Source organism: Loxodonta africana, chromosome 11 (assembly GCF_030014295.1).
Source record: "Loxodonta africana isolate mLoxAfr1 chromosome 11, mLoxAfr1.hap2, whole genome shotgun sequence".
Taxonomy (NCBI): Eukaryota; Metazoa; Chordata; class Mammalia; order Proboscidea; family Elephantidae; genus Loxodonta; species Loxodonta africana.
The window spans coordinates 38,555,940-38,582,363 of record NC_087352.1 but is presented as its reverse complement, the minus strand read 5'-3'; the positions used below and the strand labels follow the sequence as shown (position 1 = coordinate 38,582,363).

Genomic DNA, 26,424 nt, shown 5'->3' with positions numbered 1-26,424 from the left:
ATGCATATGATGGAATTGGAAATACCATGGCTTGGGTCAGGCACACCTTAGTCTTCAGGGTGACATCTTTGCTCTTCAACACTTTGAAGAGGTCCTTTGCAGCAGATTTACCCAATGCAATGCGTCTTTTGATTTCTTGACTGCTGCTTCCATGGCTGTTGATTGTGGCTCCAAGTAAAATGAGACCCTTGACAACTTCAATCTTTTCTCCGTTTATCATGATGTTGCTTGTTGGTCCAGTTGTGAGGATTTTTGTTTTCTTTATGTTGAGGTGCAATCCATACTGAAGGCTGTGGTCTTTGATCTTCATTAGTAAGTGCTTCAAGTCCTCTTCGCTTTCAGCAAGCAAGGTTGTGTCATCTGCATAATGCAGGTTGTTAATGAGTCTTCCTCCAATCCTGATGCCCCGTTTTTGATTATACAGCCCAGCTTCTCAGATTATTTGCGCAGCATACAGATTAAATAGGTATGGTGAAAGAATACAACCCTGACACACACCTTTCCTGACTTTAAACCAATCAGTATCCCCTTGTTCTGTCCGAACAACTGCCTCTTGATCTATGGAAAGGTTCCTTATGAGCACAATTAAGTCTTCTGGAATTCCCATTCTTTGCAATGTTATCCATAGTTTGTTATGATCCACACAGTCGAATGCCTTTGCATAGTCAATAAAACACAGGTAAACATCCTTCTGGTATTTTCTGCTTTCAGCCAGGATCCATCTGACACCAGCAATGATATCCCTGGTTCCAAGTCTTCTGAAACTGGCCTGAATTTCTGGCAGTTCCCTGCCAATATACGGCTGCAGCCATTTTTGAATGATCTTGAGCAAAATTTTGCTTGCATGTGATATTAATGATATTGTTCTACAATTTCCACATCCGGTTGGCTCACCTTTCTTGGGAATAGGCATAAATATGGATCTCTTCCAGTCAGTTGGCCAGGAAGCTGTCTTCCATATTTCTTGGCATAGACGAGTGAGCACCTCCAGCGATGCACCTGTTTGTTGAAACATCTCAATTGATATTCCATCAGTTCCTGGAGCCTTGTTTTTCGCCAGTGCCCTCAGAGCAGCTTGGGCTTCTTCCTTCAGTACCATCGGTTCCTGATCATATGCCACCTCTTGAAATGGTTGAATATCGACTAATTCTTTTTGGTATAATGACTCTGTGTATTCCTTCCATCTTCTTTTGATGCTTCCTGCGTTGTTTAATATTTTCCCCATGGAATCCTTCACTATTGCGACTCAAGGCTTGAATTTTTTCTTCAATTCTTTCAGTTTGAGAAACGCCGAGCATGTTCTTCCCTTTTGGTTTTCCATCTCCAGCTCTTTGCCCGTGTCAGTATAATACTTTACTTTGTCTTATCAAGATGCACTTTGGAATCTTCAGTTCTTTTACTTCATCAATTCTTCCTTTTGCTTTAGCTGCTCGACGTTCGAGAGCAAGTTTCAGAGTTTCCACTGACATCCATCTTGGTCTTTTCCTTCTTTCCTGTTTTTTCAGTGACCTCTTGCTTTCTTCATGGATGATGTCCTTGATGTCATTCCACAACTCGTCTGGTCTTTGATCACTAGTGTTCACTGTGTCAAATCTGTTCATCAGGTGGTCTCTAAATTCAGGTGGGATATACTCAAGTTCACATTTTGGCTCTCGTGGACTCGCTTTGATTTTCTTCAGTTTCACCTTGAACTTGCATATGAGCAATTGATGGTCTGTTCCACAGTCGGCCCCTGGCCTTGTTTGACTGATGATATTGAGCTTTTCCATCGTCTCTTTCCACAGATGTAGTCAGTTTGATTTCTGTGTGTTCCGTCTGGCGAAATCCATGTGTATAGTCGCTGTTTATGTTGATGAAAGAAGGCATTTGCAATTAAGATGTCGTTGGTCTTGCAAAATTCTGTCATTCAATCTGCGGCATTGTTTCTGTCACCAAGGCCATATTTTTCAGCTCCTGATCCTTCTTCTTTGTTTCCAACTTTTGCATTCCAATCGCCAGTAATTATCAATGCATCTTGATTGCATGTTCAATCAATTTCAGACTGCAGCAGCTGATAAAAATCTTCTATTTTTTCATCTTTGGCCCTAGTGCTTGTTGCATAAATTTGAATAATAGTCATATTAACTGGTCTTCCTTGTAGAAGTATGGATATTATCCTACCACTGACAGCGTTGTACTTCAGGATAGATCTTGAAATGTTCTTTTTGAGAATGAGTGCAACACCATTCCTCTTTGAGTTGTCATTCCCAGCATAGTAGACTATATTATTGTCTGATTCAAAATGGCCAGTACCAGTCTCTTTTAGCTCACTAATGCCTAGGAGATTGATGTTTATGCGTTCCATTTCATTTTTGACAATTTCCAATTTTCCTAGATTCATACGTCATACATTCCAGGTTCCAATTATTAATGGATGTTCAAAGCTATTTCTTCTTATTTTGAGTCATGCCACATCAGCAGATGAAGGTGCCGAAAGCTTTACTCCATTGACGTCATTAAGGCCAACTCTACTTTGAGGAGGCAGCTCTTTCCCAGGCATCCTTTGAGTGCCTTCCACCCCGGAGCGCTCATCTTCCAGCACTATATCAGACAATGTTCCACTGCTATGCATAAGGTTTTCACTGGCTAATGCTTTTCAGAAGTAGACTGCCAGGTCCTTCTTCCTAGTCTGCCTTAGCCTGGAAGCTCAGCTGAAACCTGTCCTCCATGGGTGACCCTGCTGGTATCTGAATACCGGTGGCATAGCTTCCAGTGTCATAGCAACACGCAAGTCCCCACAGCACGACAAACTGATGGACATGTAGGTTTTCCTAGGGTTGTTTATTTCTTTTATAATATATAATAAGGTTTTAAGTTTCAGTCACTCTATGTCTCTGAAACTCTCTTCTTAAGGATCAAAGTTATATATTTTATTTATAAATAGATAACCATCCACATATTTTCAGACACTCATAGTGCCTAGATGAAAATGTTTGTGGAAACTAGCATCGGTGAGAAATTGTGATTTCTTCCCAGTATTCAGCAACCCTGGATAGGATAAGATGAAGCAAAATAAAACAAAAGAAACAGACAAAAAATATACTCTGGTTAAATGAATTTGGAAAACAATACATACTTATTCTCTCCAGATATACCCAATGCATATTGTAAAGGCTTTGAGAATCCGAGTAAAAAATCCATTTAACTCAGTTTAGTCTAACATATTGCAGAATCATTTATAAATAGAAGAATCTTGGTTTCTTTACTCAGTGCATATGTTAGTATCAAATGGGGCACTAGTCCACAGAGAACACTTCGTGAGTGCTTCTTTAGAAAAATGTGAAGAAAATTATGAGGTACATGGAGAACTGAGAGTTCATTTTGTTTAGGCGTTAGAGGGTGGCTGCATCATTTTGTTTTCCCTACTGCTATAATTTGACAGTTTCCATCAGTAAATTAAAAAAAAAAAAAAACTTAGTTACCGGCAGTAACATTTAATAAAACCAAACCAAACCTACTGCTGTCAAGTCAGTTCTGACTGATAGCAACCCCATAGGGTTTCCAAGGCTGTAAATCTTTAAGGAAGCAAACTGCCACATCTTTCTCCCACGGAGCATCTGGTGGGTTCAAACCACCTGCCGACCTTTTGGTTAGCAGCTGAGCACTTAACCACTGCGCCACTAGGGCTCCTTTCCAAGAACTTAATGAAGACTTAATGTACAAAGATTAAAAGAACCTGGCCTATACACTTGAAAAACGCATTGCCTAGTGGCTAAATCCAGCAGAAAAGATACTCAGGGAGTTTTACATACTGAGATGTGCAGGCATAGACTATTTTGAAAAATAAATTTTTTCTAAGAATTTGTTTTAGAGCATTTGTATATGTAAAATATATAAATGTTTAAATATACAATCATGTATTATATAAATTTTATATAGTAAATATACTAAATTTATATGATCTATATTTTCTTTTATAGTGATGTCAAGAAAATTCATAGTCATGAATTCAGGAAATGGATTCATGATTGTGAATATTTAACACATAAATGGAAATATTTAACACAAAAATGCACTTACGAGTTACCATGAAAATGATTCTGTACATGTATGTTTACTGATATGGAATGAAGTGCAGAACATCTGCTGAGCAAAAAAGCTAATTACTTCCTCCAGAACTTCCTGTTCCCGTTCTCTTAATTCTCTTCATTGTGACTATTCTTTATTGTACTCTGTAGTCTGTTTAGTAATAGGCAGTCTACAGGTTAGAAACGTCTGACTTATGTACAGCCCGTAGTTATGAATCAGCCCCAGTAAAGCCTACTATGTTAAAAATTCAAGGTATATACAGTGGTTCATAATAACAGGTGCTACTTTGCAACATGCATCAAAACATTATTGTTACTGTATTATGTTAAAGGTGTTTTAGTGTATCTGGAAGTGTTTCTTTAATGTTCTTTAGTATATAGTATACCTTTCTATGCATATATACTAAGACAAACATCTGACTGATGTTAGATATGAACTGTACCTAAGTGTTGTGATTTATGTACAAATTTGACTTAAAGACAGATTTAGGAATGGAACTCATTCATAATCCAGGGACTTGGGTGTATTTTGCGTATTGTCTTTGTCCCTCGCTGGAAGGCAAACTCCATGAGGCCAGGGAGGCAGATATTTTTGTTTTGTTCACTGCTTAATGCCCAGCAATTGAATCTGTACCTGACAAACAGCAGATAAGAGATTATTTGTTAACTGAATTACAAAGTAACATAGCTGCACAAAAGGGTATGTGTGTGAGTGGAGAGAGAGCAAGAGAGGGCTGTCTTGGAAGGATGTCCAGTATAGTGTTAACGATATTTTTTCTATGGATGGTGGTGGTATTTTAAGGGATTTTTAATATTCTCCAATCTCATTTTCAGTATTGAGTAGATACGTCTTTAAGAAAAAAAGGAAATAAAAACTGATTTTTAAATATTAGTACAGCTATGAATTCATCTGAATCATATTTTTAATGCCTATTTTGCTGTAGGAAGGAAAAAATTGCTATTTCTGCCCCCAAGTCAATTAATAGTTCACAAGGAAAGATAAAAGGTAGCTGGAGAACACTGTTAATGTAATAAATTCCAGCATGGTCATGCATAGCATATGAAGTATATTCTAAAGAATGATTATAGAAAATAATTATTTCACACAAGGATAATATAACGTGTCATACCCTTCTCTATATAGCCATTACTAAGTCACACTCTTAATTACACCTCTGGTACACCACAATTTAGATTAGAGACAAAACGATATCACAGGAACAGGTAGGCCACAGGGATGGGCTAAAAACACAGGCTTTGAAGCCAGACATGGATTAGAGTTCGGTTCCTGTTGATTTTGGGATTTTTGCCAAATTGCTCGAGTTAAATGGATTAGTAATATTTACCTTTCTGGATTGTGGCCATAATTACCTGATAATGTATGTAAAGCTTTTAGCACACTGAAGTGCCCAACAAGTGTTGGTTTAATACACTTGCCCGGTTAGAATCCCACCAGGCTTCCCTTCACGAGAACCAGAATAGCCACTTCTGTATATGCTGCAGACTCTGAAATTCAAGGTCTGGTTGTTGACTTATTTTTTAGTAGACAAACTGGAACCATCAGGGCTTTTTAGAAACTCAACAGCACTTCTGGGATAGCCGCATCTTAGCCAAGAAGTTGTTTTGTGTTTACTTGATTGCTTAATGTGTGCAGTCAAATTCATGGTTTACCCTAACACTTTCTTATCAGAGACTGCCTTCTGCTATCCTGGAAAATACTAGACGAGATAATTCTTATACCCTTATCTCTTGCTATATCTTTTCTTCTTAGAAATAGAAACAAATATGAGTGAAATGCCCTCGCCCCCTCCCTGTAAGATCTGAGTAAACCTGAATATACAACATGGTATTTTTAAACGTTTTTTAATTGTAAATGAGAACCATAGAGAATATGGCGTGAACACTAAATGGACAGATTAAAGCAAATACTGGTGTATATACCACCCAGATAGAGAAACAGGGCACTGTTAGCAGCCAAGTAGAAACTTCCAATGTGTCCCTTTCCTTCGTATTTTCTATTGTCAGTTGCCACTGAGTAGGCTGCAACTCATGATGACCTTGGATATAATAGAACACAACGTGGGCTGATCGTACCTTATCTTCATGATCTTTGATACATTTCAGCCCATGGTTACACAACTGTCATGTCAATCCATCTCATTGATGACTTTCTTCATTTTCACTTACCCTTTACTTTCTTAAACATGATGTCCTTTTTTAGGTATCGGTCTTTCCTGATGACGTGTCCAAAGTAAGCAAGTCAAAGTCTCCTCATCTTTACTTCTGAAGAGCAATTCTGTTTTTATTTCTTCTAAGACTAATTTGTTCATTTTTCTGGCAGTCCACAGTATAGTCAGTGTTCTTCATTAGCACCACAATTCAAATGCAGTTCTTCTTCAATGTTCCTTTTTCATTGTCCAGCTTCTCATGCATAGTGGTGATTGAAAAGACTTTGACTTGGTTCAGGTGCACCTTAGTTGCCAGAGTGACACCTTTGCTTTTTAGAACTTTAAAGAGATCTTTTGCAACAGATATGCCCAATGCAGTATGTTGTTTGATTTCTTGACTGCTGCTTCCATGGGCATTGATATTCACACCACTACTTCCCCCCAAAATGTAGCCACTGTGATGATTGCCGTGGAAGCCGCCTCCTTGCTCTTCTGTACACACTCACCATGTACGTATGTATCCCAACAGTCTCCCAACAGCGTAACTTGATTTTGCCTATTTGGGGAATTTATATAAATGACTCTAAATATGTATTCTGTGCCCGATTCTTCAGTGTTAGGCTTTTAAGATTCATTTGTGTGGTTGGTTATGTATAGATGTAGTTCATTTATTTCATTGTTGCTTAGTATTCCGTTGTATACATAAAGCACAGTTTATGCATTTGAGACTATATAAGCAATGCCGTTATGAATATTCCTGTGCAGTATGCACTCATTTCTGTTGGGTACATAACCCAAAGTAGAATTGCTAGATCATAGGTATGTGTATCTTCTAATGTTATCCAAAACCCACTCCCACCAGCAAGGTTGCTCCTCCTTCTCACCAGTACTTGATATTGTCAGCATTTTTACTTCTTTATTTTGTTAAGAATGAGTGATATTTCATTTTACTTCAGATTTCCATGAGTGTTAATAAGATGGAGCAACTTTCATAAGCTTACTGGCCATTTGTACAGCTTCTGTTTGTAAGTGCCTGTTCAAGCACCTTGCCAATTTTTCCTCCTGGATTCTGTCTTTTTTCTTTTGGATTTCTTGGAGTTCTTTACATTTTCTGGATATGTGTTCTTTGTAAGTTACCATATTCTGATGCAAATAATGTGCACTTTCTACATTTCTTTGCCAACAATTTCCTCCCCTTACTAGGTATTTTCGTAAGGATGCTGTGCTAATTTTTTACAGCAACTTGTAAAAAATTAACATAGAGGCACTTATGAAAATACCTCACGGGGGAGACAGCAGTTGGCAAACACATAGAAGGTGTGCATTATTCACGTCAAAATACCATGTTTGCAAATATCTTCTAATCTATGGCTTGATTTTTAATTCTGAATGTTCTTTCTTGATAGAAAAGAAATTTTAAATTCTTATTGATTTAAATATCTTTTTTTTTTTACATTTATATATTTCTGTCCAATAGTTTCCAAAAATGACTTTGAGATCATTACTGTACTAATTAGCATACCATGAATTTTTCTAGAAGCTTTATTACTGGGGCTTTTAAAAACATTCATGTCTACAATCCACCTGAAATGGATTTTTAGGTATCATGTGCGGGAGAGCTCAGTTTTCATCTTGTTTTTGACATGGACATCCAGTTGTCCCAGCACAATTTATTAAGAGGACTGTCTTTTCCTTATTGTGTTAAAATGTTCCTTTTGTTATAAATCAAATTCGCACATGTGTTGATCTGTTTATAGACTATTACAGTAGTTTATTTGTCTTTGCCCAATTCTATGGTGTATTAATTAATGTGTACTTAATGAGTCTTGGTATTCCATATAGCAAATCTTCCCATCTTGTTATGTTATTCAAGTATCTTGGCTATACATGGTCCTTTGTACTTCATATTTACAAATGTGATGATCAGTTAGTGAAGTTCCATGAAGTAGAACATTTTTAGATTGGCTTGCATTGAATCTGTAGATTAGTTTACAGAGGATTAACATTTTTGCAATATTCAGCCTTAAACTGCAGCAAAACCTGCAAAAGCCAGAATCTTCGTAAGGCAGAAACCTGTCAGAAAAGGAAATTCAAATATTTTCCACTAATAGAAAAGTGTTAAGACTGCACCCCGTCAAAGGTGGGAAACTTGGGAGACCCAGAAAAAGAAGTCAGCTCTGTTGAATTCTAGCTGCCACAGATTTCACTGTATAAACATGATAACTCTCTTCAATGATTTATTTCTTCTTAAAATTTCTTAATTTTTTTAAGCAGGGGTTAAGTAGTTTTATTAAGAGTTGATTTGATGTGGCTTTATAGTTTTCCTGCTTGGAGTTTGTAGAGCTTCTTGAATCTTTGGGTTGATATCTTTTGCTTTAAAAAGTTCTCAAAAATTATTTCTTCAAATGTTGTTTTTATACTCTTTTCCTTTTGGGATTCTAATTTCCCATATGTTCAACCTTTTTGCCATGCTACAGATATCTCTTACGTTCTTTTCTATATGTTGCATCCTTTTGCCTCTTTGGGCTTCAGTCTGAATATTTTCCTTTGGCTTTGTCAGTTTTTTACAGTTTGAAGTCTTGTACATCATTCATTAGATTTGTTGCTCAATATGTGGTGTCTAAGGATGCTAATTCAAATCGTTATAATTTTTAAGTTTTCATCTTGTTAGTGTTCATTGATGGCATATAATAGTACCACTGATTTTACTGTATAGAGCTAGTATCCACAGACCTTGCTAAACACATTCTAATACTAACAATTTATCTATAAATTATTTATGATATTCTACATACAGAATAAATTTATCCAAGAATCATGACAATTTAATGCTTCTTTTCCAAACCTTCCACTTTTCACTCCTTTTTGTTGCCTCATTGCGTTGACTAGCACTGCCAGTGCACTATGAAGTGGAAGTGCTGATAGTAGATACCTTTTGCTTGTTCTTGCTAAGAATTATTATAATGAAAATGTATTGAATTTTATTTACTGCCTTATCTGCTGTTTGTGAAATGATTATAAGATTTTTACCTTTATTGTGCTAATGCGGTCAATTTTATTAGTTGATTATATAACTTTAGGTAATTATTGCATTACTGGAATAAACCCAAATTAGTTTTGTTAATTTATCTTTGCATATGATTTTTTCTCCCTATCCTTGTTGAAATTTTTAATCTAAGTTATTCTGACTTCATAAAATAAGAAACTATTCCCCTATTAATACTCTTTAGAAAAATTTTATGTAAGGCCACTGATGTTTCTTTCTTAAATGCCTGACAGAATGTTATGTTAAAACCTTGTTGGTTTTGTTTTGTTTTTCTCGATAGTTCATCATATAGATTCAATTTTTGAAAAAGTTATAGAACTTCTCAGATTCTGTAGTTCTTCTTGAGTGTTAGAAATTCTGTTTAGTAAGTTGCCCTATTTTAGCAATTTATCTACTCTATGAAAATTTTCAACTTTATTGACAAAGCTGTTCACAATATATTATTATATTCTTATTGTCTTCAGGATCTGTATTGAAATTCTCTTTTTTCTTTCTAACGTTGCCACTTATCCCTTCTCTCTTTTTCCATGGCCAGTCTTGCTACAAGTTATCAATTATAGATAATAATAGAAACTTATAAAATAGAAAACAAGCATTCAATAGAGAGGATCAATAAAGACAAATTTGCTTCTTTTAGGAGAATATTATAGTTGATAACTGAATTTTATTATTCCTCTTTTATCTTTGTTTTTTATTAGTTTTTACTATTTTATTTTCTATGTTCTGTTTGTATTTAGTTTCCTTTTTCTTTTCTAACTTCTTGAGATTGGTACCTAGATCATTAATTCTTTTTTTTTTTTCTTGTTTTTAATCCATACGTTTAAAACCATAATTTCTTTCTAAATACTGCTTTAACTGTCACTAATAAGTTTTGTTGTATAATATTTTCATTATCACGCAGGATGAAATAGTCTCTAAATCCCATTATTATTTATTATTTGAACTAAGGACTATTTATAGATTCAATAAGGTAATATCTAAACATTTGGGAATTTTCTAATTTTATTTTAATTGACTTTTCTGTTACTATATTATAGTCAGAGAGCTTAATATATGATTTCAGTCATTTGAATTTGCTGGTTTGTAATCCAATATATGGTCAATTTCTGTCATGTTCCTTTTGAGTTTGAAAGTAATTTATATTTTTCAGTCACTGGGTGCAGTGTTCTGTATATGTCTGTTCAATCAATTTGATTAGTCTTGTTTCTCAAACATTCTGAGTTTTTTAAGTATTTTTGTGACTATCTTTTTTTTTTTTTTTTTTTTTTTTTGGTCAATTCATTTTTTGAGGCTACCTTAGTGGGTATTTACAAATTCAGAAAATTGTTGAAATTTTCTGCTGAATTAACCTTCACTCACGTCAAGTGTCTCTGTAGGGTCTCTATGAGTCAGAAATGACTCGACGACAATGGGCTTGGTTTTTTTCTTTTTTTTTGGTTTGTCTTTAATAATATATTTTTGCCTTAGAATGCGCTTTTTCTGATGCTAGTAAAGCTGCACTAACTCTTTCTTATTAAAATTTAAGTCATATTGCTCAAAGCCTCACTGCTCAAAGCCTTCAATGGCGTTTTCTAGGAAAAGCCAAGCTCCTTACCTGACCTGGCTCCACCAGCTCTCTCTTCTCATGTCATACTGTCTAACTCTGGGTAGCTGCCTTCCACACTGGCCTATTGCCCTTCCTGGGGAGGCTCCCACATCAGGGGTTCAGCTTGCTATTCTCCAGTGGAAACGCTCTTTTCCCAGATGTAACAATCATTCTCTCACCTCCTCTCTGCTGTGATGAAGTGTCCTCTTCCCTTACCACGCCTGGGCTTCCCTCCCCACATTGTGCTCTAATTCTCTCCACAGCACTTAGCACTACTGACCTTACTGTTTACAAACACATGTATTTATCTGTCTACCCACTGAGGTATATACGTTCCATGAGGGCAGCAATCCTCTTTCATAAGTTCAGGAACTTGGTTTTGGTTGCTGTTGAGATGATTGTTTTTGTTTGTTCCTCACTACTATATCCATAGATATTAGGACAATGACTGGAACATAATAGACTCTCGAATATTTGTTGAATGAATGAATAATGAATGAATGATTCTGGTATTGATATATATTTAACAGCAATTAAATACAAGCCATTATTGAAAAGGTAGCTACCACTCTTACAGTGCATTAAGTGTAATCCAGGGTATTAGCTGCTTTTTAGAAAAACAAAATGGGTCCTTCAATAGTCCCATATACATTTTGTGAGAGGACAAAGACCTGCGACTGAATAATTGAAATTACTCATAGCATAAGACTGCAGTTACTATTGCTGAGTGGGCTTTTGTTGATACATTTATTTTTCATCTGATATACTGTTATAAATAACAGTGCAATGAACCCACAGGTCTGACAACTCCTGTAATCAGAAAATTTTCCAAGTTTCTAACCAAAATCTTGTTTGAAGTACAGGGTTCATTAGGTCAACAGCTTGGGATGGAACAGGCACATTAAATCTGACTTTTGGTTAAGTTAAAGCTTGTGAATGAATCCTAGCTAAATAACGTAATTATAGCTATAAACTAAAGCCAAGAAATCTGCCATCTATTTCACAGTGACTCTTAAATAGAAAAAAAAAAAAAAAAGTCCTTTGTGTAAAATCACCTTGAAAAGGAGAAAGCCCTCAGGAGAAGAGACTATCTTGAGGTAAAGCGGTTTTCATCAGATGGAAGGGAGTTAAGAGGGTATTTAATTACGGCAAGCTAACTGGCTGGCTAATGCAGTGGAAAACTCAGGACATGGAACAGCTTGAGATCCTGGGAATTTCTGGAGTCCTGGCAACCTCTGTAAGGAGAATCTTGAGAGACACCTAGGAACCAGTTTGTAGAGACAAACTGCCATTCGTTGGTGAAGAAGTGAATTCAGTTTCTACCCCAGGACAGCAATGGGGCAGACAAAGGTGTCATCCACAAAGAGACGGAGCACAGGGGAAGGTGAATCTTCTTGTAGGCAGTTGCTCTCCAGCCAAATGGTCTCTACCTCTTTCCATGCCCTTGAAGAGCCAAGCACTGTCTGAAGAGACTGTACCATCCCCTTCCACACACCGTAATGAAGGTAAATTATAGTTTGTATTCTCATGAGAAGGAAATAAAAACAAGGTACTCTAAGAATTCATATCTTATATAAGCAAAATAAAACCTGTTCCTTTTTTCCACCCTCAGAGGAGTGATTTCCTAGACTCAGACAGTCATTTTTGTTGCTCAATTCTGGAACTTTTCCAGCATCTTCACGTAAGACCTCTGTCTAGGGCCTAGTGCAGAACATAGTACAGCAATAAAATCCTATTTGATGAGGAGTACAAAGGGGTCTAGTTTTTTTTACAAAGGGGTCATTCCCTCCTGGTACTGTTAATTCCATACTCCTGGTGTGGAGGCTACTTTTGGTGTGCTGACCATGCTTCGTTTGACTTCATGTTGACAGGAAATGACACTTCCAAACTCTCCACACCAGGGAAATTTTATGTCATTTTACCCTCATTGAAAAGCAAAGTATTTTGAAACACTTTGTCTTAAGACAGAAAACTCTGCATTTATTAACTGATTCATTTGCTACTTGTTTAGAAATTCAACTTAGAGATCTGATCAAAATAAAACAGGACCATAAAAATAGCCGGGATAAATTCCTATTATTTTTTTCGAAGAAGCTATTTGTTTTAATCCTTTACTGTGAGATTTTCATAAGACTCTTTGAAGATCAAAAATAATTGAGATGTAAAAAGACCAGGCTTAATGGTCTGACTGAGACCGGAGAGACCCTGACAGTCATGGTCCCCGGACCCTTTGGTAGCCCAAGATTGGAACCATTCCCAAAACCAACTCTACAGACAGGGATTGGCCTGGAGTATAAAATAGACAATGATACTGGTGAGGGGTGAACTTCATGGCTCAAGTAGACATGTGAGACTATGCAGGCGACTCCTGTCTGGTGGTGAGATGAGAAGGAAGAGGGGGACAGGAGCTGGTTGAATGGACATGGGGAATATAGAGTGGAGAGGAGGAATGTGCTGTCTCATTAAGGGGGAGAGCAGCTGGGAGTACATTTTTTTAGTGGCGGGGTATATATGGCTTTTTGTATGAGAGACTGACTTGATTTGTAAACTTTCACCTAAAGCACAATAAATAATTTTTTAAAAAAATCGAGACAACCAAAATTAAGAGACATTGTACAAAATATTTGACCAGTACTCTTCCAAACTGTCAAGGTAATAAACAATGAGGAAAGTCTGAGAAACTCACAGATCAGAGGAGACTAAGAAGACGTGATGGCAAAATGCAATGTGGTCTCCTGAATGGGATCCTGGAACAAAAACAAGACACTAACGGGGAAAAAAAAAAAAAAAAAATGGGAAGCTGATGAAATCTGGGAGCCCTAGTGGCACAGTGGTTAAGATCTTGGCTGCTAACCAAAAGGTCAGCAGTTCCAATCCACAAGCTGCTCCTTGGAAACCCTGTGGGGCAGTTCTGCTCTGTCTGATAGGGTCACTATAGGGTTGCTATGAGTTAGAATTGACTCAGCGGCAACAGGTTTTTTTTTTTGTTTGGTGAAATCTGAATGAAGCCCGTAAACCAAGAAACCAAACCCAGTGCCGTACTGTCGATTCTGACCCATAGTGATCCTGTAGGACAGAGTAGAACTGCCCCATAGATAGGGTTTCAAAGGCCATAAATCTTTTTGAAAGCAGACTGCCACATCTTTCTCCTGTGGAGTAGCTGGTAGGTACAAACCATCGACATTTTGGTTAGCAGCCGAGCACTTAACCACTGTGCACCGAGGGCTTCTTATAAAGTCTGTAGTTTAGTTAATAGTATTTTGTTATTGTGTGCCATTGATTCCACCTCATGGTGACCGTATAGAATGGAGTAGAACTGTCTCATAGGGTTTCCTAGACTGTAATCTTTATGGGAGCAGATTGCCAGATCTTTTCCCCCATGGAATGGCTGGTGGGTTCGAAGGCCAGCTTTTTGGTTAGCAGTCCAGTGCTTAACCATTGAGCCACTAGGGCTCCTTTTAATAGTATTTTACCACTGTTAATTTCTTAGTTTTGAAAAATACACCACGGTTATGTAGGATATTGGGGGAAGCAGGGTGAAATGTATGCAGGAACTCTCTGTACTATCTTTTCAAAGACTCTAAATCTAAAATTATGCCAAAGTAAAGTTTATTAAAATATGATTTATGGCTCTCCACTTGGTAAGTAGCCTACAACAAAATCTTTAACAATTAGTCTTCTCTGTATGTGATTGCCTCTATTAAAGTAATAAAGAAAAAATTAATGTAATAGGAGAAAGATATTTTTGAAAATACCACATTTCCTTTTCCTTATCTGTAATTAACTTCATTCTGTAATACCATTTAGACTCTAAATGTAAACATTTAAGCTTTCGGGCCCATTTTTAACTTAATAGAAAATAACAACAGTAATGCAAGAGGGGCATTCCAACCAGTGTGTATTATGTGCATCCATAAATGTTGTAAGACTTCTTTTGACACCACAAAGGTTCCTGAGCTCTGAGCCTTAGTCTGAGAAAAGAAACCATATTACTAGGGATTTGGGTCTCCATTGCATTTGAGAGCCTTCCTACTTCAACTAGGACTGTAGATACACTATAAAATAACCAGAAGGTAAATAATGATAATTTATATACATCCCAAATTAAAAAATATTTATTATTTTCTGCTTCTAGTCAGTTCAATTCCTACTCAGAGCCGTCTAATTGTTTTTCACTTCCACAGTATTACTACTGCAAGGAGCACCACCACTATCCCACCACCCTGCTAATCAACAACAACAGCAACAAAAATCTAAAAATACCCCAAATCCAAGTGTTTCAGATAAGGGATTGTGGCCCGTACTTCAGACACCAATGCTAGATCCTTTCAGCAGGCTATCTTATGTAATTCTCAAATAACAACCTCATGAAGTATATTGTCTTAATTTACAGATGAGGGAAGTTAAAAAAATTTACAGATGAGGAAGTTAGGCCTTAAAAAAAAAAAAAAAAAGGCCTTGGAGAAGTTAAAATAACTTCTGTGAGGCAAGGCATTTAATCAACAGCAGAACCTGCACTGGAAATCGCAAGATGGTCTGATCTAAAACCTGTCCTTGGACACTACGCTATAATCCTCTGCTTCTGAAACAAAAATGTGTGAATTGTATTAAAGACTGAGTAAAATGATTTATCCTATGTAAAAATGACTTCATGCTACATTGTGGAGAGAGTAATTTTAAGAAGAGACTGAATCTAATGCATTTTTTTCTTTCAGTTGTGTATTGGTAAATACAATAGCTATATTGATTAACAATATCCAAACCCTTGAGAAATTAGCAGGAACTCATATTTTTATTCAATGGGATATTTAGACAGTTTTGTTTATTGATATTATGTGACTAATGATGGGAATCATTTGACACCTTTAAAAATATATTGGTACAAGCAATGATTTTTACAGTACGTGCAAAGATCCATTATGATTATGGATATGCTGAACTAGATTTGTTGTTAAAATAATTTTATCTACTTTGTATTATACTACCATCTGTTTAGTTATAGGCTCCTCTGTATGGCTCTGTGGCAAGAGCTTTATATGCCTCATTTCTTTCATCATAACATAATCTCATGCTAATAGGTATAGTCTTCCCCATTCTAAGGACACAATTCAGAGGGTTAATTACCTTTCCCAAAGTTACGTGACACCAACAACAGGCTCAGCTGCAATTCCAATTCTAGTCTTTCTAGTCCCATAGGCCATGTTGTAGAGATCATTAATTTATTTTCTATTTATTTTCATTAATTCTTATATGGCACCCTGGAGCCCTGGTGGCTCAGTAGTTAAGAGCTTGGCTGTTAACCAAAAGGTTGGCAGTTCAAATCTACCAGCCCCTGCTTGGAACCCTTATGGGGCAGTTCTACTCTGTCCTATAGGGCTGCTATGAGTCAGCATCGAGTCAAGAGCAATGGGTTTTTATACGGCACTCTAATTGTTCTGGATCGGGGATATTTAAATGTCTTTTAGGATTATGTTATCATTGGCTTTGTTGTGTACAAAAATTGCACCTTCTCTGTAAGAAGAAATGACCTGATCCTCTTGAGAACCCTCTAGGCACAAGACCATGGGCCCGTCTCGTTACACTCTCCTTCCATCCTACCAGGCATCTTTCATTATTAGAAGAGGAAACTGAAAGTCAGAAATATTACTTTGTCTAAGGTTGCGCAGCTAGTAAGTAGTGTAGCCGTAATGTAAACCCAAGTCTGCCTGACACCAAAGCTTTCTTAATTTTCTACTGCAACAAACTGTCTCTACTTATGCTTGCATTGTCTAGATCTATTATCACTTAAAATATACATATTTTTAAGTTTAAAAGGCAGAATTCTACAACCCTAAATAAATTCATATAGAGTTAATTAAAGCTATTAAACCATATGCTGGTATGATATTGTAATGAAAATTTACAGTTTTTTAATTGTTTTTATAATTAAAACACTTTGGTTCTGCAAAAAGTTGTACTCCTACTCCTACTGTGTTTCAGGTGTTTGTTTGTAGATGTCTGGTATTAAAAAATGAGTAAGACCTGGTCTTAAGTAGTTCACTTTGGCATTAGGGCTCTGAAGGAATAATAAACTCCTAATTCGTGGTGCATGGTTAACAGTCACTTCACAGAGGACATGCGTCTAAATGGGGTGTGGGCACATTGATATGTGCAGGATGTTCAGGTTTGTCCTTTATATGCTTTTCATGGCTGCAGAAAAGGAGCTCAGAAACATTGTGTATTTGAGTGGTTATTCTATGAATTCTGCTTTTACAATGAGAGTGATTGTCCTAAGACTGCCATTTAATATGGGGAATACTGTCTTTTAGTAAATAATAATGCACATCTCGAAGGAATTATGTTATCTGGCCTGTTAGTAGTGAAGCACTTAACTGCAAACTGAAAGGTGGGCAGTTGGAACCCACCAGGTGCAAAGCAGGAGAAAGATGTGGCAATCTGCTTTCATAAAGATTTACAGCCTTGGAAGCCCTTTGAAGCAGTTCTACTCTGTCCTACAGGGCCGCTCTGAGTCAACTTGAAGGCAATGGATATGTTAGCTAAAAAAAAATAATAATAACATGGCAACTTAGCCATTAAATAAAGAAATAGAAGAAAATTATAGTGATCAGAGTTTCTGGGGTTTTCTTCTTTGAATTTCTTTATGGCTGTAGAGAATATACACCAGCAAAAAAAAAAAAAAAAATTCTAAATGTTGAAATTGAAAAGTTGTGGCCAATTTGCATTTCTAGACATTTTCAGTTACTAGAGAAGATGACTCATTTTCACTACTTTGCCTGAAAACATAACTATGGATGGAGGGTGATACAGTGGGGGTCAGCTGACAAATAAATCTAAAGATCCAATATGAATTAGTTCTATAAAGAGGAAAAGTCTAGAAATGATGGTTTGTGTTTGTGTAATTACTAGTCTTGCTTTTTTACCTAAGAGTTAGACAGATATGTTCAAATCCTGATGTTGGCACTATGTTTATCTTAAAATGAAGGTAGCAATGTCTACCTCTTTAAGGAGTTATGAAGATTAAATGTTAATATAAATTTTAAAATACTTTGCATATAAACCAAAAAAAAAAAAATCAAACCCATTGCTATCAAGTCAATTCTGACTCATAGTGACCCTATAGGACAGAGTAGAACTGTCCCATATGGTTTCCAAGTAGCAACTGGTGGATTCAAACTATCGACCTTTTGTTTGGCAGCTGAGCTCTTAACCATTGTGCCACCAGGGCTTCACTGCATATAAAAAAAAAAAAATTTCATAGTTTTTAATAAATACTAATTATGAAAGTATAAAAGGATGAGACACAGATATGTCCATTATAAAAACATAACTTCTTTCTGTTTTCTAAATTAATATATGAGGAGCCCTGGTGGCGCAGTAGTTAAGAGCTCGGCTGCTAACCAGAAGGCGAGAAGTTTGAATCCACCAGCTGTTCCTTAGAAACCCTGTGGAGCAGTTCTACTATGTCCTTTAGGGTCATTATGAGTCGGAATCGACTTGATGGCAACAGGTTTGGGTTTTGGGTTAATATATGAGCCTTTATTTTTTTTTTAAAAAATCCTACAAGATAATTTTAAATGTGATGTTTTTCCAAAAGATAGAAAATTGAGCATTATGTAAATACTTCACTTTATGAAGTCTCCACTTCATTAGCATGGATAATGGGAAATTGCCTGTCGCTAGCTGCTAAAAATAAATATTTTCAATTGTATTGACACCCAAGTGATTTAATTACGTTACAGATGACTGAAACGAGCAGTTTAAAAACCTTATCATTTGAAATCTTTTCACACAAAAAATCTTTTTAGATTAAATACTTTTTTATATTTTGCTATAATTTTAACAAGTATCATGTTTATGACTCAAAAAAGAAAGCTGATCTGTAAGACAAGTGTATTTTTTAAATTCCTTACAATGAATTAATTGAAAATACAAAGTCCTGATGCTACTAAACTCATCTTGAAAAGACGGATAATGGGTTTCCTTTTTGCTTGCAGATTTTCAGACGATGCTGGTTGGTTTTCAAGAAGGCTTCCAGCAAAGGACCCAGAAGACTAGAAAAATTTCCAGATGAAAAGGCAGCTTATTTCAGAAACTTCCATAAGGTAAGCCACCATCTTTGGAGTCCCGGGGGACCCACCCTTGACAGCAACTTCTGGCGACATTTCTGTTGATCGATGAAATCTGCAGAAGCAAAAATGCATAGCCAGGATAAAACAGCCCTGTGCTGGTAAAATGCAAAAGTTATTTTTCTCCTTTATTTTAATCATCTGCTGTAAATGCCAGTGGTACCTCTGAAAAATGGAAGACTCATTTTTATTGCTACTTGGCAAAATGAGATGACTCATAACTCAACCAGATCATTTTCCAAGGTGCTGAGTAAGCATTTTCCCTCTGTTCAGGTTAATTGTGCATTTGTTACTTTGGTTTAAACTGTGGGCCATGTTTAGGAGATAGAACCTGGAGACTGGATTCAGCAGTGCTAATGACAGTCTGAACCTATATGGCATGTGCTGTTTAGTCAGCTCCTTAACAAGGAAGAAGAAGGTCATCAAATACGCTGATGTGTACAGATGTGGCATAAATTCTGCGAATGAAATTATCAATTTCCTAAAAATTAAAATAATGTAAAAAAAAAAACCCTAAAATATCCTTAGTATATTGCTTAAAGAACTCAGAATAGTAGAATAGTATTGCTTGTTGGTAGAATGCCTGAATAGACTCAATAAAGATTCTCATTCCTCACTGACAGTCATATAAAGCAAGTTACCCTGAATAATGTAGTGAATTTATGGAGTTTTATTTTCTGTGATATACAGTTCTAATTTCTCCTTTTATTAAAGAAAATTATTTGACAGTAATATGCTAATCAATACTATTGACCAAATAGCTAGCAATCATTTTTTTTTTTTTTTTGAGCCTGGATCCAGAGGGTTTAAGATTTGAGTTTCTGTAACTCCCTGTTAAGGAGCTCGGGTGGCAAAGTGGTTAAGCGTTCAGCAGCTAATTGAAAGGATGGTGATTCAAACCTACCAGTGGCTCCACAGGAGAAAGATGTGGCAGTCTGCTTCCGTGAAGACTACATCCTCGGAAACCCTATGGGGCAGTTCTACTCTGTCCTGTATGGTCGCTGTGAGTCAGAATCGACTTGACAGCAGTGGGTAACTCCCTGTTAAGTGTTCTATATAGTAGAAATAATATAGATTTACTGCCAAAGAATCTAAGTTGAAGTTCCCACCCTGTCGTTTACTAGTTTATGAATATTTGGGTTTCTCACAAGTACATGGGTTTTAACATTGCTGTATTCCACTTCTGTTTTGAGAATTATGTGTGACATAGTATATCAGAAATAACCAACACAATGCTTCCTGTTCTAACTAAATTAAAAAATATTTTAAGCCTAAAGTTTCAATAGTATTTTTTGGATTATGACTATGGCAATAACTTTAACTTGATTTAATGAGGAGCTGCCAGGTTGTAACAGGTGATTCCATGGCATAGAGTTTGTGGGAAAAAAATTGAAGGCTGGACATAACATGTATTCTGTAGGTTCATGGCCAGAGCCCCTCTGGGAACAGTGATTTCTGCTGGCCGGTGACGTATACTAGTCAGATGCCCTCTAGCCAACACACCTTGGTTTATTTCTGCTAACAGATAAAACAGGCTCAAGGAATTGTTGTATCTCAGTTTTGGACTGATGCATTGATGGTTCTGTGGTAGAATCCTCACCTGCCATGTGAGTAACCCAGATACAATTCCCGACCAGTTTACCTCATGTATAGCCACCACCTGTCTGTCATTCGAGGCTTGCATGTTGCAATGATGTTGAACAGGTTTTAGTGGAACTTCTAGACTGAGACAGACTAGAAAGAAAGACCTGGCAATCTGCTTCTGAAAATCAGCCAATGAAAACTCTGTGGATCACAATGTTCCAATCTGCAATCCATCAGGCAGTGCTTCCTTCCATTGTGCAAAGGGTCACCATGAGTTGAGGGTCAACTTGACAGTAGCTAACAGCAATTTTGGACCAAACCATGTGTTATTTAAAGGAAGACACATTCCGGTATTCTGACCTCAGGTAACAACTAGTAACTTAGACAAAGGGAAGTATTGGATGCCTACTCTACGCCAGCCCATCTACTCCTGGTTGGGAATACAGAGATGCATGAGAAACAGTCCTTGCCCTCCAAGTTCTTGTGTTCTAGTGGGAAATGCACACACACAGATACCTCCAATTCAAATATGGCAAGTACAGTTAGAAAAGTAGGTTGTTGCAGAAAGAACATTTTGCCTAATCTGGGATTTACTTAAAACTTCTGACAAAGATGATATTTGAATTAAGAAACTGGTATTATTGATGTGTTTGCCAGATGAAGAGAAAAAGCTATTTCTGAAAGGCATCCGGAGCATGGCACCCTTGCTGTCTGTGCTTTCAGTTTTCCTTTCTCCTTATTTTATGCTCTTTTTACTCTTTATGCCTTGCCCGTGTCTTTCTCTTACAGTGGCATTCACAACCACTCCATAGCAGCACTCAGAGATGAAGAAAGCGTTAGCTAGCTCCTCTTTGACTTGGAGTCGGCCTCATTGAAAATCACTAGGCTTCCACCGTGGGCCGAGCCTGTCAAAGGCAAAACTTCATTCCTTGAGTTACTGTGTGAATTGCTCAAATTTGGACTATCAGCCTGGTATAGAACTCCAGCTCATTAATGTTCATTATACTTATGCTTATTGAATACTTATTATGCATGTGGCACTGTTCAATGCAACAGGGATAGAGTGGTGAAAAAGATGATGCATCGTTCTGTCACTAATCTCACCTTCTTAGTAATGTAAACAAACAATAACTAGGTAAATATCATGTAGTAGTAAGTGCATTTATTTTTTAAATGAATGATATGAGGCAGAATGAATGGGAACTACTATAGATAGGAAGAGGCTGAGACCTAAGTGGGGAAGAAAAGTGCCAGCCCTTAAAGGATTCAGAGATGTAGAAGAAGATCATTCCAAGAGAATAAAAAATAAATAATCCACTTGTTTAGAAAAAAGAAAAAAAAGTAAAGTGAGAAGACTTTGGCATGCCTGTGGATCAAAAAGAAGGTTCTAAGGCTAGAGTATAGGAGAAGAGGTCATAAAAACTGGATTATATTCTACAAATGATGAGAGTCTATTAACGGGTCTTATGTAGGGAACTGGCATTAAATGACTAATATTTTTAAATACCAGTAACAAACGAGTACCCAGGTCTCTGAACAAAAGCATGTAGTTTCTGGAGGGGAGTCAGATCTTGAGACAAATGAACAACCCAGGGTATCTTATATTCGTTGGCTGCAGCTTTACCCTGAGGGCAGCTCTAGTTGCAGCAGCGGTGATAGTCATGGGTGACTAAAGTTCCTATAGATAAACTTCTTACCTTTTAGGAACCTGTCAAAGTAGCACTGGGGTAATCAAGGCAGGCAAGGAGTGAGGAAGAAACCCTTCAGAGACAGAGAAGGGGAACCCCTAAATATATACATAAACTCAGCCCAAAGCTACAGCTGAGCCCTGAACCACACAGGAAGGAACAAACTAGAAAGCAGTTCACCACTGGATTAGGAACTGAATCGAGGTCTGAGCCACAGGTGTGACAGCCTGTAATTCAGTCTAAGTAAGGTAATTACCTGCTGAAACAAAATATCAACACTCTTCAGAACACTATAACAGAACACAGAGTCTACACGTGATATTCATAATGTCCAAGAAAAAAGCCAAAATTCCTCAAGACATGAAAAGGCACAGAAATGTGATCCAATCTCAGAGGGAAAAGAAAATCAACAGATGTTAAACCTGACATGACCCAGTTGGAATTATCAAACAAGAATTTTAAAACAGACATTACACCTAAGTGAGGTAAATGAAAATATTAATCATATTTATAAAAGATAGGAAGTCCCTGCAAAGAAAAAGAAATTATAAAAAAAATAGAAATTTCATAACTAAAAATAAGATATTTGAAAGTCAGATTTTACTGTGTCGGATCAACGGCAGGAAGGAAACAGAGGAGATGGTGAAGTATGTCTAATACCATAGAGACTGAGTAAACTGACTGAAAAGGGATCGGGTGTTTACTACGTGGAGGTCTCTGTTGACGAAGTTAGGAAGAGACGCTACTTTGACAGCTATTTTCAAGAAAAGTTTTTCTGTAAGATCAAGCCAAGTTATGTAGCAGGGATGCTTTTTAAACGTAAGATGTACAGGCAGTCCCAGATTTAGGATGTATTCGAGTTAGGATGAACCTTACTTAGAACCATCTGTTTTGCCTTCTTTCGTACATTTTATCGTTAGTAATATGTACCGCAGACAGTGTTGCAGTGCATGCTTTGATGATGTTATCATTCTCAGATGTTCACTTGCAGATGCTCAATGTTATGATTTACTGTTCAAGATCAGATTTATAAAGATACTGATAATAAAAGGCAGTAATAATGAAAAAGAGACATCTGACTTACGTCAGAGCTGACTGACTGCGGAGTCATCAGAGCGAAACCCCGTCATAAGTCAGGGACCGCCTGCATTGTAACATATCTGTAGGTCAATAGGAATGACCTAGTAGACAGAAAATGTAGTGATGAGAAGGCTCCAGCGTATAATTACAGGAGTTGGCTTTTGATAGAACCAAGGACACTGTATTTTAACAAAAAGTCAGGAATGAGATGAGTACAGATAGAAGTAGATAGGATAAAATTTAATATTAAAACATTGAATAACACTTCAAATACACACAAGCTTCATATGTGTGAGCGTTCTCGCTCTAAAAAACCAGTTAGTCTGTGAAAATTAAGCAGCAAAAGAGAATGGGGAGCACAGTGAGAATAGGAATAGTAAGGGAATAGTCTCTTAATAAATAACTAAACAGATTTCATTAACTGTAAGTTGAAGTTCCCTAAAGCACTTTAATAACTAGATTCAATGTATGTGATAGCTAAAAATTACCTTTCTCATGGCAATGTTATGAAGATTAAAGTTTTTATTGTTATAACTTACTTTTCATAGCATTGGGGTGGCTGATTCAGTTTCTTAGTGATTTAAGCTTCCCTTGAGGAGATTTATCTTTTTTTTTTTTCCTTCTTCGATTGATTGTGAACGGAAACAGTGCAGCTAGATCAATCATTTTATGGAAAAATGATTTTGTCATGGTTCATTCATAGGAACCAACATTAAGGATTGTTTTCAAGAGATTATGTACATGACCACTTTCTTACTTTGATTCTCTTTTAGTTTTGACCTATAGTATTTTTACCTGACTGCCTTATTTTAAAATACCAGTCTTGTCTTCTTCCCATAATTTTAAATATGTCAGTACTACTGATTTTTTGCTTCTTTTCGTCTTAGGATGCCCATCGAGTGTTCTTCAAATTCTCCTTTATCAGCCTTCTAACAGTATTTTAATGCCATTCTTTATTACTCAAATGGTATCTGTTCTTCCTGGTCATCAGAATTATATTACCATTAAGCAACTCTAACATTGCCCTGATTAAAGTAAGAGCATTCGAGGTACATAGCCTGCTTTCTTTGGTTGAGAGAAATAACATACAGGTATTCTGCCTCCAAGAGTAATTACCATTATGCTACAAAGGAAAAAGGAAACCCACCACTTTTTTGGGAAACTGCTGTTTAAACTCAATTCATACATGTTCTTATTGTTGTTCTTGTGTCCTGTTGAGTCAATTTTGACTTATAGTTACCCTATAGGACAGAGTACAGCTGTCTTATAGAGCTTCCTAGGCTATCGTCTTTATGGGAAAAGATCACCAGGTCTCTCCCGTGATGCCACTGGGTAGGTTCTAACCATTGACCTTTTGGTTAGCAGCCAAACACTTGACCTTGGTGCCACCAGGACTCCCCAATTCATATATAATAATAAAGTACTACTAATCATGTAATATGTATTTTTGTGAGACTACTATGTTTGATGCCAAGATAGACACTGAGTCTCAGAAGACAAATAAGCTAAATAAGATACTCTTCTTATTTGTACAATAAAAACAATAATTGCCCTATTCCTTGAGGACTGTTATGAGGCTTAAATAAAGTACTACATAAAAAGTATTTAAAAGAGTGCTAGGAGAAGTCCATACTGTTTAGAGTTATTATCACTGTGGTTTGGAAATTTTACAATCCAGTGGGGTAAGGTTTATAAATAGCTAATTATAATGAAATATGATGATGTGCACAGTGCTATAATAAAAGGATAAGGGAATGATTAGTTCTGCCTTTGGAAATCAGGACATCACAGAGGAGGTCATGAGTAAGGGGCTTCTTGAGATTATTCTGTTTAGACAAAACAAAATGATGGTGGGAAAGACACTATGCAAGGAAGAGAGAGTATGTTTATAAGTATTGAAAAGTTACATTGCATGGATGGCAAGATGAAGGGAATTTGGGCAATCTTGAGTGAGCAAACTCTGAAAATAGGGCCACAGTGCTTAGAGATAGCCTAAGAGAAGTGAATGGACTGCAACTATCGGTCTCGTTATCTGGAATAGAGAAAGACGGAAACCAAAGACCCAGAGAAGAAACTGGTTTATAGGACTAAGAGTCTACAGGAACTGTGGCCTCATCTACCCTGAGACCAGGAGAACTAGATGGTGCCTGGCTATGACTAACAACCATTCTGATCAGGGTCACAATAGATGAATCCCGATTGAAGAAGAGAAAAATTTGGAACAGAACTCAAATTCTTCAAAAGTCCAGACTTATTAGACCAGTGAGATTAGATTTCCCCTTACTATCGCCCTGAGATGCTCCTTAAACTTTGAACCAAAACTAACCTGAGGTCACCTTTTAACTAACAGACTGGCTCATAAAATAAAGAAAATACTACCTGTGAGTACTGCACACCTTTAAAAACCCATCTGTATGAGACCAAATGGTCAGCTATTAACTCTAAACCAAAGATGAAACGGTAAGGGGACAGGGAAATCAGATTACTGGAAATGAAACATCCAGAATGGAAATAGTGAGAATGTTGACACTATGAACAACGTAACCAATGTCACTGAACAAATTGTGTAGTAATGGTTAAATAGGAATGTAATTTGCTGTGTAAACTTTCAAAGAAAAACACAATAAAATATTATTTAAAAAAATTAAGCAAATGGAGCAATACTGTGAAGGATCATGAGTACTTTACTAATGAGTCCAGTCTTTATCTTTTTTTTTTTTTTAATTGTGCTTTAAATGAAAGTTTACAGTTCAGGTTAATTTCTCATACAAAACTTTATACACGCAATGTGATGTGACCCTAGTTGGTCTCCCTATAATGTGACAGGACAGTCACATTATAATGTACAGACAGTACAGTCCTCCTTTCCACCCCAGATTTCCCGTGTCCATTCAACCTTTCTGCCTTCTCATCTTGCCTCTGGACAGGAGGTTCCCATTTAGTCTCATGTATCTACTTGAGCTAAGAAGCACAGTCTTCACGAGTATCATTTTATGTCTTACAGACCAGTCTAATCTTTGTCTGAAAAGTTGGTTTCAGGAATGGTTTTAGTTTTGGGCTAGCAGAGAACCTGGGGGCCA

At 36.7% G+C, this 26,424-nt stretch overlaps 1 protein-coding gene across 1 annotated transcript in view; it reads left to right on the top strand.

Moving 5' to 3' along the window:
• DOK6 (docking protein 6) overlaps positions 1–26,424 on the top strand; it is a 436,186-nt gene that overhangs the window by 148,034 nt on the left and 261,728 nt on the right. The window contains exon 2 of the mRNA XM_023543736.2: positions 18,861–18,968. Within this exon, the coding sequence (XP_023399504.2) occupies positions 18,861–18,968 (108 nt within the window). The remainder of the gene's footprint in view (positions 1–18,860; positions 18,969–26,424) is intronic.